Source organism: Perognathus longimembris, chromosome 12 (genome assembly GCF_023159225.1).
Source record: "Perognathus longimembris pacificus isolate PPM17 chromosome 12, ASM2315922v1, whole genome shotgun sequence".
NCBI classification, from domain to species: Eukaryota; Metazoa; Chordata; class Mammalia; order Rodentia; family Heteromyidae; genus Perognathus; species Perognathus longimembris.
This window is the reverse complement of record NC_063172.1, coordinates 66,418,411-66,438,210: the sequence shown is the minus strand read 5'-3', so window position 1 is coordinate 66,438,210 and position 19,800 is coordinate 66,418,411. Positions and strand designations below refer to the sequence as shown.

The window sequence follows — 19,800 nt, the reverse complement described above, 5'->3', positions numbered from 1 at the left end:
GGTCTGCAGTAAAGGACAGTGAAGGAAGGAATCCCTTGAGGAAGACACACCTTTTCCTTGTTGCATTTTGTTTTTTTTGTTTTGTTTTGTTTTGTTTTGGCCAGTCCTGGGCCTTGGACTCAGGGCCTGAGCACTGTCCCTGGCTTCTTCCCGCTCAAGGCTAGCACTCTGCCACTTGAGCCACAGCGCCGCTTCTGGCCGTTTTCTGTATATGTGGTGCTGGGGAATCGAACCTAGGGCCTCGTGTATCCGAGGCAGGCACTCTTGCCACTAGGCTATATCCCCAGCCCCGCATTTTGTTTTTAACCTGAGATCTAGTAGTAAGAACAGCCATGTTAAATAGAACAACATTCCTAGAAAAGATCTGGAAAGGAAGCCTTTATAAATGCCTCAGTAAGAATAAATTTAATTTTTTCAAACTGGTATAGATGTGGGAATTTGTAATAAAATGCTTTACTATAGTAGAAAGAGCCTGTACATTTTAAGTTGTCCACTGTTGGACCCATTTCCCCAAGCCTGATTTAGCAGGCGGCTTGTTGGGCGGGCGGGCGGGCACCTGCCCTGGCAAAGCTGCTCCGGAGAGCCCCGGGGTGGCCTTGCCGCCGGCCGCTCCCTTCCGCCGCTCTGGAGTCACGGGCCAGCTCTGCTAATTGCGCTCGGTCTTCCTCTCTAACCCAGTGTTTGCACAGCGCTAACCGCCTGGTCCCAGAAAGCATTTGCCTTGGAAGTTGACTTGACAGGCTGTTGGGGGGTTCTCAGAATGGCCTTGTTAGCCAACTTACTCAGAGTAGAGAACATAGCCGTGTTGCACCTGTGGAGAAGGTAGACGCATGGAGAGGAGCGCTTGAGGCACATTGTTACTTGGCTGATTTTATAGAAATACAAAATGTAATCAGCATATATTATAACTTCTTTGTGGATGAGTCCATTTGAAATAAGAGGTAATTTTAGCTACAGCCCATGTCCTACGCCTAAAACACTATATTGTATGATTTGGTCAGAATTCCTGCTGTCCCACTTCCTATAGTGTAGATTTAGCTCTTATTATTGTCTTTTAGCACGGGTTTTTATTTACTTTCAAGGGTCAGACTTGAGTCTGCAGTGAATGCTATTTAAGTTTCAGGGTTTCATTCATTGCTTGAATTAATTTCAATAACCTAAATCATTTTAAAATTGGGAGCATGACTAAATTTGAATGTATTCCCTATTCTAAATCATGTATGATTTTGTATTTATTTAAACATGGGCTTTTCCATCTGGATGCCGGTGGCTCATTCCTGTCATCCTAGCTACTCAGGAGGCTGAGATCTGAGGATTGTAGTTGAAAGCCAGCCCAGGCAGGAAGGCCCATGAGACTGTTAACCTCCAGTTCATCTCCAGGAAGTGGAGCTGTGGCTCAAGTGGTAGAGCACTGGCCTTGAGCCTGAAAGTTCCGGGACCGTGCTCAGGCCCTGGGTTCAAGCCCCAGGACTGGCACACAAAAAAAGACCCCAAAATGCTTCTCAATGTTGATTTCATGACGCTTTTAGCAAATAATGCCTGTGTGCAAAGCAGGGTGTCCTCATTATGGTAGTGCAGGTTGTCTTTGTACATGTTGATGTGTCCTTAACGTTGTAATGCCATAGCGTTATAAAGGATTCAAAATAATATTTTGTTTGCATGTGCATTGGGGGGTTTCCTCACAGAATTTCCAGAACAAAAATTGTTTGCTGCCCTGTTGATTAAATGTGTTGTGCAGCTGGAACTCATCCAGACCATTGACAACATCGTGTTCTTCCCAGCCACAAGTAAGAAGGAAGATGCAGAAAACTTAGCTGCAGCGCAGGTGAGGGGGCGCGGGCGGGCGCTGTCCCGGGGCTTTCTGCTGGGGCGGGAGGGTGGGCAGCTGGCAGCAGGGACGTCGCGGCCGGGGTTCCGTGTGGACCCCGAGGCCGGAAGGGGGGGCCCTGGGAACCTGAGGCGCTCTAAGGAGAAGGTGTTGGGGCCGTGGGGCGCCACGTAGCACCCCCCCTCCTAGCCTCGCCGCCTCTGACGCCAGGCAGACTGGCAAGGGATGGGGGAGGAGAGGAGCTGGGGACCGGGCCCAGGGAAGTGGGGCGGAGGCTCCCCCTGCAGAGCGCTCCCCAGAGCCTGCTGGGGCTCCTGGTGAGGGCACCTCACAAGGGCGGACGTCCCGGGGTCTCCGCCCCACGGCCCACTCGTGGGAGAGGCGGAGGGCCGAGAGCGTGCTATCTCGGAAGGTGCCCTTGGGTTGAGGGGCTCAGGGGAGATTTCTTCTCCCCACTCGTGCTTCTCCTGGAGGTGGGAAGAGGAGCCCCGACCATGTGAGTTGAGAAGCAGCGTGGGAAGTGAGCGCGTGGTTAGCTGTTGAGAAACAGGCCGGGGCCGTGCGGCCTAAGGCGAAGCCATCCGCCGTCCACTCGGCCTGCCGGTTCTCTCCAGACGGGTGTGGAGTAGACAGAATTTGAGTGCCAGAACAGAACACTTTGCATCATGGTGCAGAGACCGTGGTTGCGGAGGGGAGGGCAGCGCCGAGGGCCCCAGGGTGGGGTTCCAGGAGAGGCCTTGAGGCACTGGAAACCAAGATGCGGACCAGAAAGCAGCTCTCCTGCTCTGCCGAGCAGAACGCACTGCCGTGCTGCGGCTCACCTGTGAAAGTGGGTTTTAAGAGCATCAAGTTCCACACTTATTAAAATGATGGTGAAATATCTGTGCTTTGGTGGTTTGTCTTCCAAAGAGAGATGCAGTGGACTTCGATGTACGAGTTGATACTCAAGACCAAGGAATGTACCGCTTTTTGACATCACAACAACTTTTTAAGCTTCTCGACTGCTTATTAGAGTCACATCGATTTGCAAAGGCATTTAACTCTAACAATGAACAGAGGACCGCCCTGTGGAAGGCAGGTGAGTGAGATGCTGTGGCGTTATATTCGTTGTACACTTACTGGGAGGCGGGGTTGCTCTTCAGATACGGACTTCTGTCCTAATTCATTGTCTCTGAACTTGAAGTCTGGTAGTCATAATAATGATAATCTAACAACCAGGTTTTTTTCTGGCCAGCAGTAAGCCAGACAACAGCACAGGTGGATTTCTTTCTCCCTCTTGTGGTTTACCTGGTAATTAATTGTCTCATTGGCCACTTGCACTTTGATCTTGTTTACCCGGGCTGTACATTCCTCTTCACTAGTATGCTAGAACTGTCCTTTTATAAGGAGAAATCCCTGTGGAGATTCTGTATGTGGCGTCTGGCAATAGGACTTTGATTTGGTTGGCAGTAACCATACCTCAGAATACAAGTGAATGGATTGCAGTAGGGAGGTGTCCTAAAGCAAATGATCCAGTGTCAGTGAAGAGCCTTCTAACTGTCACATGTGGTAGCACAGGCTTGCAGTCCCAGCCACCTGGAAGATGAGGATCGCGGGCAACTTTGTATACCTACAGTCACAGCTAAGGAAATCATAGGTAGGAAAATGGATGTCTGAGACCAGCCTCAAGAGAAAAAAAAACCAAAACTAAGGCCAGGGCCCAGTGAGACAAACAGGGGAGGAGGACTTTGCACCCCCCCACCCCCCAAGGCTAAAGCTCCTCTAAATTACTGTGACGTTGTTAATTCTTCATTTACAAATCGTGGTCCAGTGCCTGTTAGGTAAAAAGTGCTGGGAGAATTAGGGGCAGCAGAAAAACAAAGCAGAAAGCTGACGGGAGCATCCATTTCCATGTCAGATGCCGGGCGCTTTACAGTTCCTGATTTTATTCAGCATAGTGTAGCTTTTCTCATCCTCTTCACACTAGAGTCTGAACTTCTAGAAAGAACAGGTGATAGTTGTTTTCTCCCTCCAACTCATTGGCATCATCTGCCCGGGCTGTTCTCTGTGGGGGTGTCGGTTCCTCGTGTTTATCCCTGCTTCCTTCGCCTCGCTGGCTTTCCAGTGCTCCCTGCCTCCCGCCATTTCTCCCAGAGCCCCGCTGCGGACAGGCTGCAGGGGTCGTGCGTTGAAGGGGTTCTGTTCTCCCAGACTGCAGGACGCTTTCAGTCGCAGTAGATATCTGTAAGGGCCAGGCTGCGTGGGGCCGGACTGCTCTGCTTTGTCAACAGCCGTAGCCTGCAGGCGCCTCCAGCAGGTGCCTCCCCCCACGCTGTTTGCCCTTCGTGTAAAATGCCTCCTGTCTCACGCCAGCAACCTCTCCTCCGCAGGCTTCAAAGGCAAGTCCAAGCCGAACCTTCTGAAGCAGGAGACCAGCAGCCTTGCCTGCGGGCTGCGCATTCTCTTCCGGATGTACATGGATGAAAGCCGGGCCAGCGCCTGGGATGAGGTCCAGCAAAGGCTCTTAAAGTAAGACTTGATGCGGTCTGCTTTCCACCCGGTGACGGGCACAGGGCGGGAAGGGCCAGGAGTGGCCTCACCACACAGGCAGCCGCGCCGTGCGTCCCGGGAGTTCCTGTGTCACAGACCAATTATGAAGATTAACTCAGTAGTACTAGAGATAGATATGCTTCCCCTCTTGTTTTGTGTGTGTGTGTGTGTGCGAGCGTGCGTGTGTGTGCTCACGAGCATGTGCCGGTGGGTATGTTGGTCCTGGGACTTGAAGTCATGGTCTGGGTGCTGTCCCTGAGCTTTTTTGCCCCAGCTCCATGTGGAGCTGTTCTGGTAGTTTGGTCTCCGGGGCTTCCTGCCCAGCCAGACGGTCTTCAAGCCTCAGTCCTCAGATCCCCGGCCCTCCCCACGGAGCCAGCCTTACACCCAGCTCCCCTCTCTTACTAACACCCATTCGTAGCACAAGACAGTTTTATTGGACTAATTGTGTAGCTGCATAAAAGGAACTTTAAGCAAATTCACTCCTCTTCTATCCTTTGAGCCCCTCTGCCCCCTTTCTCAGCGTTGGGTGATGTCATTGTGCGATCTTCATGTGTATATGTATGTAACATAATGCACATACACACATAATCTTTGAAGGATAAAATATTATCTGCAAATAAGGATAATTTGACTTCTTCCTTCCCCATTTGAATCTTTTATTTCTATTACTGAGAAATTCCAATACTATAGTGAATAAGATCGAAAGTAGGCACTCTTGTCTCATTCCTGACTTTAGGAGAAATTTTGGTTCTTCCCTCTTTAATAAGATGGGGCTACTGATTTATCATACACATCCTTTTTTGTGCTAGTATGTGTTTCTTATATCTTTTTTTTGTAGAGCTTTTGGTCTGAAAGGATGTTGAATTTTGTCAGAATCCTCTCTGTATTGAGATAATTGTGTGATTTTTGTTCCTGATTCTGTGTATTGTTTACTGGCTTAGATGTTTTGAGCTATCTTTCCATACCTAGTGTATATGATCTTTTGAATTTGTTTTGAATTTGTTGAATTTATTGGGCAATATTTTATTTTTATTATTGTGTCCTTAGTTTGCTCCTCTTTCTGTTTCATGGAGAAATTTGTGGCGTATTGGTGTTATTTCTTCCCTTGAGATCACATAAAATTCCGTAGTGAATCCACCTGATTCTGGACTCTTTTTCGTTGAGACATTTTCGTTCTCATTGTTGTCTCATTGTTCAGATCTGCTGAACTGGTTTATATCTTTTCAGTTCATAGTTGGTAGGTCTGCTGCCTCTGGATGTCTAGACTGTATGGTTGAGGTCAGTGCTCACAGCTCTGAACTTCTCTTATTGGGCCTTTGCTGTGTCCGCCAGGTCGTAAGCTGTGTTTTCATCCTGTGTTTCCTTCTCCCCCCGTGTGGACGCTGGAGCCCTGCCTTCCGCCCACCTCCGCTCGCCATTTTGCTGGTTGGCTAGCGATGCAGTGTCTTGGATTTGCCTGCACAGCTGGCTTCAGCGGCGTGGATGGCGGGGTGACCCGCGGGCCTCCACCCCGTGCCCTCTTCCACTTCTCGGGGCATTTCAGCACTGCTCTCTTGAGTTACTTGTGGAGTTCTGTCTTTGTGGACCGTCTCACGGTCCGCGCATTTCCACCTGGCGCTGTGTCTCTGGGGCCCGGTTTAGTGGCGGCCCCGTGCTCCGTGCTCCAGCCGGGCAGGGTGGTCACGGCTCGGCGGCCGCGCACCCCCCCCCCCCGCGGCACTGGAAGGGGCGGGAGGGCCTGGGCGCCACTTTGCCCCCCTCCTCCTGCCCCCAAGGGCCTCGAACCTGCGAACAGATGCCCAGGCGCTGGCTGAGCTCCTTACCGGCCGGCCTCGGTGCGTGCAGCCCCGCGGGCCCCGGGCCCCGGGGGCCGTGGTTGAGATGCTCGCAGCCTCCCCTCTTGGGCCGCCCCGCTCGCCGTTCCCCGGGTGTGTGTTGCGGACACGGCCCCGCGATCCTGGTGCCCGCCTGCGGGACGAGGGAGAAGCGATGAAAACGTTCAGGGCGTTACACTCATCGCTTTCCTTCTTTATTTATTCCCGGGCCTTGGACTCAGGGCCTGAGCACTGTCCCTGGCTTCTTCCCGCTCACAGCGCCCCTTCTGGCCGTTTTCTGTATATGTGGTGCTGGGGAATCGAACCCAGGGCCTCGTGTATCCGAGGCAGGCACTCTTGCCGCTAGGCCATATCCCCAGCCCCCGTGGCCGTCCATTTTTACAGAGCAGTCCCTTGTGGACACGAGTGTGCCCGCATTTAGTGTGAGCAGGTCTCTGGAGATTGTTTCATTGTTGTTACTGTGGACGATTGAAATGTTAGCGTGGCGTCTGGAAGGCCGGCCGCCATGTGTATAAACGCGCGTTCTCGGGGCTCCTGTGCTCAGAGCAGCCCGGGAGCGCCGGCCTGAGCGCCGCGCCAGCTCCGTAATGGGCGTGCGGGGCAGAGCCGGTGCCCCGCGTGCAGAGCCGGGCGGCCCCCGCGTGCGCGTGCAGAGCCGGCGCCCCGCGTGCGCGTGCAGAGCCGGGCGGCCCCCGCGTGCGCGTGCAGAGCCGGGCGGCCCCCGCGTGCGCGTGCAGAGCCGGGCGGCCCCCGCGTGCGCGTGCAGAGCCGGCGCCCCGCGTGCGCGTGCAGAGCCGGCGCCCCGCGTGCGCGTGCAGAGCCGGCGCCCCGCGTGCGCGTGCAGAGCCGGGCGGCCCCCGCGTGCGCGTGCAGAGCCGGTGCCCCGCGTGCGCGTGCAGAGCCGGTGCCCCGCGTGCGCGTGCAGAGCCGGCGCCCCGCGTGCGCGTGCAGAGCCGGCGCCCCGCGTGCGCGTGCAGAGCCGGCGCCCCGCGTGCGCGTGCAGAGCCGGGCGGCCCCCGCGTGCGCGTGCAGAGCCGGGCGGCCCCCGCGTGCGCGTGCAGAGCCGGGCGGCCCCCGCGTGCGCGTGCAGAGCCGGCGCCCCGCGTGCGCGTGCAGAGCCGGGCGGCCCCCGCGTGCGCGTGCAGAGCCGGGCGGCCCCCGCGTGCGCGTGCAGAGCCGGGCGGCCCCCGCGTGCGCGTGCAGAGCCGGTGCCCCGCGTGCAGAGCCGGGCGGCCCCCGCGTGCGCGTGCAGAGCCGGTGCCCCGCGTGCAGAGCCGGGCGGCCCCCGCGTGCGCGTGCAGAGCCGGGCGGCCCCCGCGTGCGCGTGCAGAGCCGGTGCCCCGCGTGCAGAGCCGGGCGGCCCCCGCGTGCGCGTGCAGAGCCGGCGCCCCGCGTGCGCGTGCAGAGCCGGGCGGCCCCCGCGTGCGCGTGCAGAGCCGGCGCCCCGCGTGCGCGTGCAGAGCCGGTGCCCCGCGTGCAGAGCCGGGCGGCCCCCGCGTGCGCGTGCAGAGCCGGCGCCCCGCGTGCGCGTGCAGAGCCGGTGCCCCGCGTGCAGAGCCGGGCGGCCCCCGCGTGCGCGTGCAGAGCCGGTGCCCCGCGTGCAGAGCCGGGCGGCCCCCGCGTGCGCGTGCAGAGCCGGCGCCCCGCGTGCGCGTGCAGAGCCGGCGCCCCGCGTGCGCGTGCGGCTCGCGCCGGCTTCACGCCGGGTGACCCAGCGGCCGTGTCTTGGCAGCGTGTGCAGCGAGGCGCTGAGTTACTTCCTCACCCTCACCTCGGAGAGCCACCGCGAGGCCTGGACCAACCTGCTGCTGCTGTTCCTCACCAAGGTGCTCAAGATCCGAGACGACCGCGTGAGTGCCGGCCCCGCCCCGGGCCCCGAGCCCCGCCCCCGGACCCGAGCCCCGCCCCGCCCTGAGCCCCGCCCCCAGACCCGGGCCCCGCCCTCGGACCCGCCCCAGGCCCTAGCCCCGCCCCCAGACCCGCCCTGAGCCCCGCCCCCCAGGCCCGCCCTGAGCCCCGCCCCCAGACCCGCCCTGAGCCCCGCCCCCCAGGCCCGCCCTGAGCCCCGCCCCCAGACCCGCCCTGAGCCCCGCCCCCCAGGCCCGCCCTGAGCCCCGCCCCTCAGACCCGCCCCGAGCCAGTTCTCCCCAGTTCTCCCCGGGAGTCGGCGTGTTGTTATTATTAGGGGGGTGGGGGGTCCTCAGGGCCTGACTCGCTAGGCCGGCCTTCCCCCCCCGCCGGGGCGCTCCCGGCTGCCCAGGGCGGACTGAAGAACTGCGGGCGGCTCAGTGTTTGCATTTTAGCTCCGTCGCTCAGGGTTTCTTAGACATTTTAAGGCTGGGGACGCACGCGTGTGCGGGGCGCCCCGGGCCGGGGCCGCCACTGCCCCCGAGTGGGTGCCGCTGACCGGCGTCGCCCCGCCCCTTCCCCCTCCCCCCAGCCACCCTGGATCAGAGGCCGGCCGCCCGCCCTCCCCGCACCGGGCCGGGCCGGCGGGGCGCGCTCCCCGCGGGCGGGCGCCACCCCCGGCCCTGGGGCAGGTGCGGGCTCCGGGCTCGGCCGCGGAAGCCGCTCAGGGCGACTCGTCTCCCCGCAGTTCAAAGCGCACGCGTCCGCCTACTACCCGCTGCTGTGCGAGGTGGTGCAGTTCGACCTGATCCCCGAGCTGCGCGCCGTGCTCCGGAGGTTCTTCCTGCGCATCGGCGTCGTGTTCCAGATATCAACGCCGCCGCCGGAGCGGGAGCCCGGCCAAGGCGCCCCGTGAGGGGCGCGCCCCGACCCTGCCGCCCTCGGGGAGGACCCTGGACGGCGGCCCCTCCCACTCCGCGTCCGAGCTGCCGGAACTCCCCCTGGGAACGCGCGCCCGGCCCCTCCAGCCGGCATCGAGCGGGTTCTGCCGCGCGGCCCCGCCTGTTCTTGGCGGGCGTGGAAGCGAACGTCACCCAAAGAACTACAGATGTAAAGTTTGAACTTCCGCGAGAAGTACAACTCAGGAGAGCTGTATTTTGAAGGATAAAATGTTTATAACTGGGGGGTGGGGGAGAAAAGTGATCGTCCATGGGAAGCTACTTAGCAGCGACGGTATTCTTCTTCTAAAGGTTTTGCACACTCAGGTGACCTGAGATACTGGTAATCATCCTCCTGTGAAAAATGTACAGAGCTGCAGGTCTGTAATATAAAAACAAATCTTACACATAGAGTTCCTCCTGCACTGTCTTATTTTATTTCTTTATTTTCTTATCTACTTGCTAAATGCCCATATTTTACCAGATGCACTAACCCCTCGGGTGGAGCTTCTGTCTGTGTTTTCTGGGGCCTCCCTCTTGGCTTTGCCCTGGGTGGGGTGGGGGATGGGAGGCGCTCAGAGCGGCTGTCAGGATGGGGAACGGGAGTGGGGACGCCATGAGGACCGCGTGGACGGTGTCCCTGCCGACAATAACTACCTGTAACACGCTTCTCTTAGGGCTTCTCCAGATGAGCCATTCAAATAGGGTGATCCTTTGTGGACTGAAACTTGAATCACTGCAAAATGACTCTTGCTGTCACTTTTCTTCTTTCGGGTGGCGGGGCTCGCTCGATGTAGATTTGCTCTATGTACAGAATTTAATGTGGAATATATTAAAATAAGAAATCTGGCATGGTTTGGGGAGGTTAGGTTTCCTGGAAATGTATTCATACTGTGAATTGTGCTCTAATGGTTAAAAAAAGACAAGATTGTCCAGCATTCCGTGTTAACAGTGGATGTAGAAATTTTTTTCAGATGGATAAAATGTATATGGTACAGATGTAAAGTTTTCTATGTAAAAAATTCTGTACAACTTTCTGTACAATATTGATTCTCATCTGGCATATTCAAATCAGGTTATAGGTCAATAAAATTTTTGAATAATTTCATCAATGCAATCAAAACCTGTGTAACCCACAGCTCCATGCTTCCTCAGTTCTTTTGGTTTTAATTAAAACCAGACTAAACAGACTATGGGAAGGATATTGCCAGCCAGTGACGCTGTTGTTTTCTGGCTCCTGGCACTATTTCCATTCTGCATCCCCTGCTTTCTTAAGACTTAGGGCATTCGTTACATTCATTCTTGTATTTGCTACATTTCCCTTTGGGACAGACCTAGGAGTCATGTGGTGCAGAATAGCAAACACACGGAGTATGCCAGTTATTTTAAGAGGATTGTGCTATAAAAAAATAAACATAGAGCTATGTCTAGATATCGATATACCGCCATGTTCAGCTTCACTTGCACGCCTCTCCTAGAGAATGAGTTACTAAAGTGTGCCGTGCCATTTTCTGGGTTCCATACATGCTTCTGGTAAGACAGGACCAGCTATTGAGAGCTGAGTTACCCAACTTCTGGGTGGCTGGCAGTTCATGTTTTAAGTTTAATCATCACAACTCTTCCCGGGTGAGACGGGATTTCTTACGCTATGAGTAACAGGCAAAATTCTAGAGAAAGGTGACAGCAAGTGGCAAGCTCCCGGCCTGTCACTGATCAGCCGCTGGAAACCTTTAGAGAAACGCGCCTGGGGAGGGCGGGGTTAACTGTCATGGTGCATGCGGTGTTTGCTCTTTCAAGAACTACTAAATGACATACATGGCTCCTGGGTGGGTTCCAGGTAAAATAAGAAACTGACACTGGTAATAAAAATAAAAATTTATTTCTATCAAGTAGTGAGATTACATATATATATAAGTTAGTAACTCTGAGACTGTGCCTTTTTTCATAACTACAAAAATAAAATGGAGGCTCAAAGAGGTAATATTAGTGCATGGCTCATGAAATAAAATCATCACAGCTCCTTCAATTCCCACTGAATCAGCAGCTACAAACGACATGGGAATAACCAGCTTGTTTGCGGCCTTTCACGGCAACCGGAATGGCCACAGCTACAACACGCTTAGTACTAAATGAATCATTTCTAAATGGAGATAACAATGGCAAATCAGGTTTATTCACCGTAAATGACAAGGAGAATTTAATGTAATGCACATAAGGTAGTTAAACTCACAAAGTCTTTACCATCCTAATTTACAGCAAAATTGTGCAAAAATCATTCTATACAATTCTATTATATAATCACAGCTTTTTATGTACACCATATACAGCATCAAGAATAAAATATTTATGTACAGATGGAATGTAATTAATTTTTCAGGTTGGGGCCCAAAATAGGGCCTATTATTTAAAAGGTACAGATTCAACATTCCTTTAACCTTAAAAGGCACTACTGCGTCTGGTGGCGATTTATTTAACTGTGTGCTGCAGACAGACCCTGCCAAATTCAAGTCCCTGGTTCCCCCGCAGCTGCGGCTGCTCCTGGGACAGCTGCTGGGCCATGAAGCGTTTGAGAGTTTCCGAGGTGCCGGGGCGGAGCCAGGGCTCGGTGGCTACAGAGGCCGATCCATCTTCGCCCGCCTGTTTCATGATGTCATCAAGGTCTGCGAGTGAGCTCTCGTCATCTGCAGGAGGCGAGATGCGTCAGGGAACACACAGTCTCCTGGAGTCCATCCAGCCCGTCTCAACTCTGCGTAGCCCCACCCAATTACACTTTTCAGAAGCCGCCTTCCCACCCTACCCTTTTTAAAGGGAGCTCTGGGAGCAGGCCCCGGAGGGGGCCAGGTGTGGAAGAGGTTGGCCACAAGGCAACAGCACCCCAAGAGATTCTATAAGCACAGCCTATCAAGAGACTCAGGCCTACCCCATACAACGCTGACTGTACAAGTGTAGGCAATCTTATTTTGTACTTACTACCTTTAGGAAGATAAAGATATGTATACATACATATGTGTGTACACACGCACAACTTACTACTGAATTTCACAAACGCTCTGTCACACCTATAAGACTACTCTATGCAAATAGTCACTTGGGGAAAACAATAGTTGAAATAAAATTACTTAGTAAGTCTTACACTAATCTAAGGAGGCCATGTCCCTCAACAGTTCTTTTTTTTTTTTTTTTTTTTCCGGCCAGTCCTGGGCCTTGGACTCAGGGCCTGAGCACTGTCCCTGGCTTCTTCCTGCTCAAGGCTAGCACTCTGCCACTTGAGCCACAGCACCACTTCTGGCCATTTTCTGTATATGTGGTGCTGGGGAATCGAACCTAGGGCCTTGTGTATCCGAGGCAGGCACTCTTGCCACTAGGCTATATCCCCAGCCCCTCAACAGTTCTTTACCTTGTCTTTCATTGCATTTACTTGTACTCAACTGCATTAGTTGTATTTGACTTATTAAGTATAATAGTAGGATAATCTGTCTTCCTACCCTGTGATGTCCATTTCTTTTTTAAAAAAAAAATTTACATCTCCTGGTCTGTGAAGGATTAGCCCAGCAAAGGAATATGAGCAATCAGTTAAATCAATCCATATCGTACCTCAAAGCTCCTGTTTGGAAGGACAATGTTAAAGTTTAGACATTGAACACCTTCTGAAAGAGAATCTTAAAATGTTCTATCTTCTGTCAACTAGGTATGCTATGAAATGAAGAATACTATTCTATTTGTCAGTTTATTTGGTGTGGAATAACCAGAACACCTAACACATGGACAACTAGAGAATGAGTATAGTTTCTAAAGTAGTATGTAAAAATAGAAAATTACTACTGGGAAAATACAATGTAGTTTAATAGACACGTTAGTCATGTTAAAACTTATAATGCTAATATAAACCATCCAGTTATCGTCCTTGTGACTAAGGACATGGTAGATAACAAGAAGAGAATCCAGTAGCTGTCCTAAGTAGCTATCACGTCCTATCAGGGTTGAATCCGTGAGACATCAGTCCACTGTGATCCATGCAGCCAAAAGCCAAATAAAAGGCAGATTTTAGTTAGTACTAAAACTTTACAACAGCATTGTTACTTAAAAACAAAGCCTACAAAAAAGATTTTACCTGTTCCGAGTCCACTTAACCCTCTGTGGTAGAATCTGATAAAAATTAATCCTGAGGTCTGGTTTTCTAGCACAGTACTGGGTCTAGATCCTGCAACTCAGAGGATCTGAATCTTATTCCCTTATCTGAGCTAGGGTAAAGGGTCTTGGGAGATTTACTTGCTACGAACCAACAAATTTCACCATTTACCTGTATTAATGGGTTTATTCTGGAGTTCATTTAGTCTTCGCATTCGTTCCTCATTTCTCATTCTAAGCTGATCAACGTTGACGCTGGAGACAGATTTTAAAGAAAGACCATCTGCTGGTATATCAGAATGACTGTTGTCCTGTTAAGAACCACAGATTGTTAGAAGCGCTCCTTAAAGAATCGCTGAAGCAAAACCTACATCCCTACCCTCAATACATGCACATTGTGATGAGCAAAATACATGAAAACACTAAGTGCACACTGGCCACGTTTACCTGTACAGGATGAGATGACTTTCGTGGTATTATTGCGTCTGTGATGACACAGAAATATTTGCTGTCAGGCTGGACAGAGTTTGGAAATTAAGGGCACAACTGACAGAACAATGGAGGAGAAATGACCTAGAATGTAATTCTTACGTTTTGGAGTGAGATACCAACAAAATGCAGTAGGGAAAAAGTATCCTTTTAGCAAACAGTAATGAACGGGATCTTCACCCTCTCCCTCAAACCCTGTGTGTTACACAGACCTAAGTCAAAGAGCAAAAACTAGAAAGAAAGACAAACATTCATTCTGGGGGGGAGGGGGGAGGTAATTGTTCCTTAGATAAAGTATCAAAGACAAGCTACCAAGTGGAAAAACATTTGTAAATCATACACTGGACGTATAGCCAGAATGTGGAAAAGTCGTCTTTAAACAGTGGGGCTGGGAATATCTACAACTCTTAAGAAAGGCCTGATGTTCCGAATCATTGGAGACCACAATCACTAAATACAGGGTCATAACCAATTATAGCCATCAGCACGCATTGGGCAAGACGCGGACAAATTGGAACCCTCGTATAATGAAATACCATGTAAAATGGTGTCGCTGTTTTGGAAAAGTCTGGCAATTCCTCAAAATGGGACCAAATGATCCAACAACTGTAGGCACATGGTTCAGAAAATAATAAATAGGAGCAGCAACAAAAAAGTGGCATCACCTGTTGGGCGGATAAATGAAATCTATACAGAGTATCATTAAGCAATGAAATCAACTACTGCCACATGCTACAACATGGAAAATCCTTGAAAAACGAGAGACCAGTCACAAATGATCACGTGCATGTGCTCATTTGTATGAAATACCCAGAAAAGGCAAATCTGTAGAGGCTGAAGCAGATGAGTGGTTTCCTAGGGCAACAGTTTCCACCAATGGCAAAGCTGTACATCTAATACTACTGGCAGCCTCAATTATTCGTTGGGAGCTTGAGTCCTTGGCTCAGTGCTCTGTGCTTCACTGACATCTAACTGTATGTCAAAGAAGGAAAGTAGCCCAAGCTGCCTATTAGATGAGAGTGCTCCTGTCATGCAACAGTCATGCTGAGTCCAAAGCCTGGTTAGAGAACATCATTTCTGGCTACAGGTGTGAAGTTTTGGAGACGAGTGGAGAGATGACGTGGGTGTGAACGTCAGTCTCGCCTGTTTGACCTTGGGTAAGTTACTGAGCACAATGGGGTGGGTGCCTATGATGGGCTATCATTAATAAGCTTTCTGATAAATGACATCGGTTGCTTCCTGTATCATCTCTGAATCCCATGTATTCTGTAGGAGGAAAGATGAGGTTGGAACACTGGATTAACACAGGGCAGAGACATCTGTGCCAGCTGTGCCCACCTCGGGAGATGATCAAATACGGTCTCAGAGTAGCAGAGTTTAGTGAGCTACAACGTGACCGAGCTCATGGGTGATGGATAAGGCTGCTGTTCAAACCAAGTGCTCTTTATTGGACCACCTAAGAACCCAGACCCCTCAGCCTCGTAATACGTACCGAGTCTCGTCTTTTCCACTTGCTCCTCCTCCGCTCCCTCGCAGAAGGCAGCGGCGAGGGCAAGGGGAGGGCGTCCTCCTCAATGGCGGGATACGTCTCCCCGTAAGCACCTACACACACCACGCGAGGGACGAGAGGCAGACTTAGACCATTGCAAACAGGAAACCCAGCGTGGAGCCGAGCACGTGGTTTTTCTTGTTTAGTTGCCAGTGCTGACGGGGCTTGAGTCTGATCCTGGCGCTCAGCTTTTCCTTCATAGCTGGCCCTTCCCCACGTGAGCCACGCGTGCAAGTCCACCTTTCTGCTAGCTAGCTGGAGGGGTGCCAGGTGCGTGCCCGAGCCGCCTCTGCACCTCGGACCCCAGCCTCCTGAGCAGCGAGGACGGCAGCTTTCTAAGAGCTTTTCGATTGCCTCGTGGGCCGCGCGCCATCACATACACTCAGCATGCCCTGCATGGCGCGGTGAGGCTCCCGTGGGTGCACAATGGTCGTTATGACAGCCTAGAGGGTCCCATCATCTCAGACGCCCCCCACCCCGCCACCTCCAGGAGCCACCACTTCTCAGCCTGAGTCCACACCACCCTCTCCTAACGAGTCACCCCACCCGACTCCCCAAAGGTGCACGCGCTTCCGTCACCCACGCTGACTCAGCACTTCCTGGGTCTCATTTTGTCTCTGCATTTATCACTAAATAAGCACTGGTACCTGCTGGCGCCTACGAAGAACGCTTTCAACATTCAGGTGCAAGTCTTCCTGTGGACTAGTGTTCTGCATATATACCAATACCACAAGTTGCCATTATAATATCCAGCAATGCGATCCTTAGGGTGACTCTCGGTATTGCTAGAGATATACCGTTACTTCCATGAGTCAACAGCCTACTAAACCAGAAGGTGGTTCAGAATTTTTCCCAACTTCTGGTTGAAACAATTTAGACTGAGAGAAACATTGGCTCAGTTTCTCCCAATAGCAGTGTTTTGTAAAAAAGCAAGTTTCACAACCAGGATACTGATGATAATACAGTTTTTCTAACCTCATGTAAGTGTCCTAGTTTTAGTTTTACTCGTTTGGGGCTATATATTAAGCTCTGTATCTTACTATCTGATTACACTTGTGTATCTATTCCTACAAGTGAGATACTCATTCAAAATCCACACGGACCTCTCATTTTACCCTTTTCCCACGACACAAGCTGACTTCTGAAACCATCATTTAAAGATTTTGTCACTTCAAAAATAAAGTGGACTCCTGCAGAGTGATGTGTCAGGATTGGCCTTTTCCTCGGCGTACTTCCCCAGGGCCCTCCCCGCTCGGGCCTGCTTCCCAGGGCAGTGTCTACTGCTGAGCAGTCTCCCCCGGTGTTTAACCACTCACCTGCTCAAAGACAGCTTGCCTGATTCCAGTTTGGAGCTGTCTTTCTACAAGAACTACTCCTTTGACTTTTAAGGTCCATTTTAGTAATTCTGATTTTGAAAACAGCATAAGCCATTTACTCATTAAGACAATAAAACAATGTTAAGATTTTGTCATCTTATTCAACAAACAGTCCTGGCTTCGTAAGCATGAAGGCACTTAAATATAAATATTGTATAATAACTAGGATAACATTAGTAAATTAGACATACTCACCAATAAAAGCACTATCAGATTCCAACAATGAATTTTTAAAAAAATCGGTAGCGTTATCTCTAGACTGAAAGAAACATCAAATATTAGTGGCTATGCTGTGTAAGAAAACAGATTTTCCCTAACAGGCAACTCAAGTATTGGTGCCAGATCCCCAAAGCCAAGAGAGGACGGAGAGAAAGAGAAGTAGGACTGCTGCTGTTCATCACCAAGTCTGGTAAGCAGCAGCTGCTTCCCTGCAGCACTGACTGCCCTCTGGTGGAAAAGTTAAGAGAGGATTATCGCACTGCTGACAGGAAGCAGTGAATCAAAACATTGCACCGTCGTTCAAGTATTTCCGAGATTCACTTCTTTCCATTCCCCCACCTCCGTGCCAAGTGCGGGGCTGACACAACCGCGATTAGGAAGCTCTATTCTAGGAGAGAAAGCGAGAGTCCTGCGGAGGAGGAGGAGACAGGCCTTCCGGTGTCGAGAGGCCATGGCGCCCGGAGGGTCAACTTCAGCACGGGCGCGCTGAGTTCACACAGGAGGAAGAACTGGGTGCACGGTGTGCCAGGGAGCCTGCGCCTCCCCCCATTTCCAGGCAGAGCTGCACTGGAAGTACGTGGAGCATTCCGCTTTAAGGCAGTGAGCGAGTTCTGCCGCGGCCCCGCTCCCGGGTGGGAGTCGGGGGTGGAACTCGTGTGTCCTCCTGACCTGCCGCCGCGGGCCTCTCCCTTCTAGAAGGCGGTGGTGAGGCCGCCGCCGCCGCCCTGGCGCCCGTCACACTTCTCACGACTCTGCCCTACCGGATCCAAGTCCACTGGCCCTTGACCCTTTCCATGCGCACCTCCACGTTCCTCCGACCCAGCTTGCTGTGTGACCCAGTAGTTCTAGGGAGATCAGGAGTCCACGATTTATTTTCTTGTTTAGCAGCCTTGCAACCCTTTGGCATATGCTGCCCTTGGTGTGAGGCTTCAGTATCTTTTCAGTAAGGAATGTGACGTTACCTATGGACACACACCAAGCCCCAGGGTCTGCCCAGATACGTGGTTAGGGTCCCTAAGGGCTGGAGGAGTCTGGCTTGGTGACCCGGAAGACAAGAAGCCTTTAAGCATACCACGTGAGCACTGGAGCTACCAGCAATATCATTATCGGGTGAAAGCGAGCACCCACATTTGTTGGTAAGCTAGGCAACGAAGAGCCTCGCTGAGCTTTACTCGTTTTTAAACGGGGGGGAAGCCAGGGTCTGTGGCTTGTGCCTGCAGTCAGAGCTATTCTAGAGGGAAAGAGTCGATCAACTGGGGCAGGCTTGGGGTGGGGGGAGCGGCAGGGTGACCATCTCCATCACTGAGCAAGCATGGCGGCACCTAGGAACCCAGCCATACCAGAGACGACAGGGAGGAGAAGCTCGGCTGAAGGCTAGTCCTAGGAAAACATGTGAGACCCCACCTGGCAAAAATAACTAAAGCAGGAACGGGCTCAAGGCGGGGGGGCTCAAGTAGTAGAGTATTTGTCTAGCAAGTAGGACCACACTGAGTTAAAATCCCAGTACCACAACCTGGGGAGGGGGAGGTACTTGATGGAGTCACAGGGGAAATACTTCCAATAGCATAACAGTATTATCAAGCTTAGGTTTGTATTTCCAGCCTCCATCTTTTTCTCTGGACTCATATCTATGTATGCAAGTACTTGTCCAATAAGCAGCTTAATATACCCCAAATTAAATATGGGGTCTCCTACTAAAATAAACCCAAACACTCCAAACTACATCCAGGATGTCACAATGCATCTGCTCAGTCTACTACCAACATGTGACAGTGACTGCCACAAATACAAAACCGCTGGGCACTGGTGATTTAACCCTGTAATCCTAGCTTCTCAGGAGGCTGTGATCTGAGGATCATAGCTCAAAGCCAGACTCTGTTTCCTGTGGGGCTTGAACGCAGGGCCTGGGCGCTGTCCCTGAGCTTGTTTTGTTGAAGGCTACCACTCTGCCACTTAAGCCATAGTCTGGCTTTTTGGTAATTCAGTGGAGAGAAGAGTCGTTCAGACTTTCCTGGTCAGGCTGGCTTTGAGCTGTGTTCCTCAGATCTGTCTCCTAAGTAACTAGGATTACAGGTTTAAGCCACTGGCGCCCAACTCTGTGAGACTCTTACCTGCAATTAACCACCAAAAAGCCGCAAGTGCTTGTGAAGTGCTCAGAAGTGGCTAGAGCGGCAGAGCACTGGCCTTGCGCCAGCCCCAGGCCCAGCACCCCTCCACCGCAGGGTAGAGGGGCAAACCCTGAGGCTGCCCCGACCCCTCAGGTCCCGCGCGCCCTTCCTGGCCTTCCCACCTCTCCCCGTCTCCTCCTCGGCTAGGCTCCAGCGCCAACTGCATTGCACGTTCCACGACCTCACATTCCAGTACTCTCAAGTCCCTTCCCTGCTATTCCTGCTGTTGCCCAACGTCACGATGTAACGTCACACATCCACACAGTCTTCCTTTCCAGAAGCTACACCCCAGCGGGCCGGAGTTCCTAACTCTTCTGCTGGCTGCACGGAACCGCTTCTGGTCACTAAGAAGCATTCCGGAAGTCGTTGAACCGGTGGCTGGGCCCCTTCCTTGCAGCAGTCTTGCGACGATGCGGCAGCCCCGGGCTGCGAGTATGGTCAGCACTATCCCCTTCCTTTCCTTACAGGCCTCGCCACTGCTGCCACTCCTGACCACCAACACTGACTTTGCACACCGCACAGGCCAAGCCTGCTACAAGGACTTGTTAATACATACATTACTCCACTAATCCTCACGATAACCCTTCTGCCGTTAGCTGTTTTATTCACATACACTGGCTGTGGAAGGTGAATTTCACTTCGATATTCCCATACATGTTTACAATGCATCCAAACTCGCCTCCTCTGTCACTCCCTTTATCCCACTAACCTGCTTCTTAAAAGAATTTCAACAGGTTTCTTTGTTCTATCTTCATATACACAAGCATACTTTAACCATATTTGTCCTCCTATTCCCTTTGTTATGCCCTGTTCTCTCCGGCTGGTACTCCTGCCCACCAAACAAAGCTTGTTTGAGTTTTATTTTATTTATTTTATTTTATTTTTTTATT

The 19,800-nt window shown here is 52.1% G+C and overlaps 2 protein-coding genes across 10 annotated transcripts in view; one reads left to right on the top strand and one right to left on the bottom strand.

The window, feature by feature from the left end:
* Arfgef1 (ADP ribosylation factor guanine nucleotide exchange factor 1) overlaps nucleotides 1-10,089 on the top strand; it is a 106,006-nt gene extending 95,917 nt beyond the window's left edge. Inside the window, exons 35-39 of the mRNA XM_048358702.1 lie at nucleotides 1,686-1,825; nucleotides 2,738-2,906; nucleotides 4,198-4,336; nucleotides 7,928-8,045; nucleotides 8,792-10,089. Coding sequence (XP_048214659.1) covers nucleotides 1,686-1,825; nucleotides 2,738-2,906; nucleotides 4,198-4,336; nucleotides 7,928-8,045; nucleotides 8,792-8,959 — 734 coding nt within the window. The 3' untranslated portion in view covers nucleotides 8,960-10,089. The remainder of the gene's footprint in view (nucleotides 1-1,685; nucleotides 1,826-2,737; nucleotides 2,907-4,197; nucleotides 4,337-7,927; nucleotides 8,046-8,791) is intronic.
* Nucleotides 10,090-10,817: 728 nt separating this feature from the next.
* Nucleotides 10,818-19,800, bottom strand: part of Cspp1 (centrosome and spindle pole associated protein 1) — a 102,270-nt gene continuing 93,287 nt past the window's right edge. For 6 of the 9 annotated variants that reach the window (XM_048358703.1, XM_048358705.1, XM_048358706.1 and 3 more), the window contains 4 exons: nucleotides 16,719-16,782; nucleotides 15,091-15,200; nucleotides 13,282-13,420; nucleotides 10,818-11,662 (listed from right to left, as the gene is read on the bottom strand). In XM_048358703.1, the coding sequence (XP_048214660.1) occupies nucleotides 11,448-11,662; nucleotides 13,282-13,420; nucleotides 15,091-15,200; nucleotides 16,719-16,782 (528 nt within the window). In that variant the 3' untranslated portion in view covers nucleotides 10,818-11,447. Of the gene's footprint in view, nucleotides 11,663-12,370; nucleotides 12,586-13,281; nucleotides 13,421-15,090; nucleotides 15,201-16,718; nucleotides 16,783-19,800 lie in introns of those variants that run through there. The other 3 variants (XR_007212788.1, XM_048358708.1, XM_048358707.1) reach the window with 3 other exon arrangements.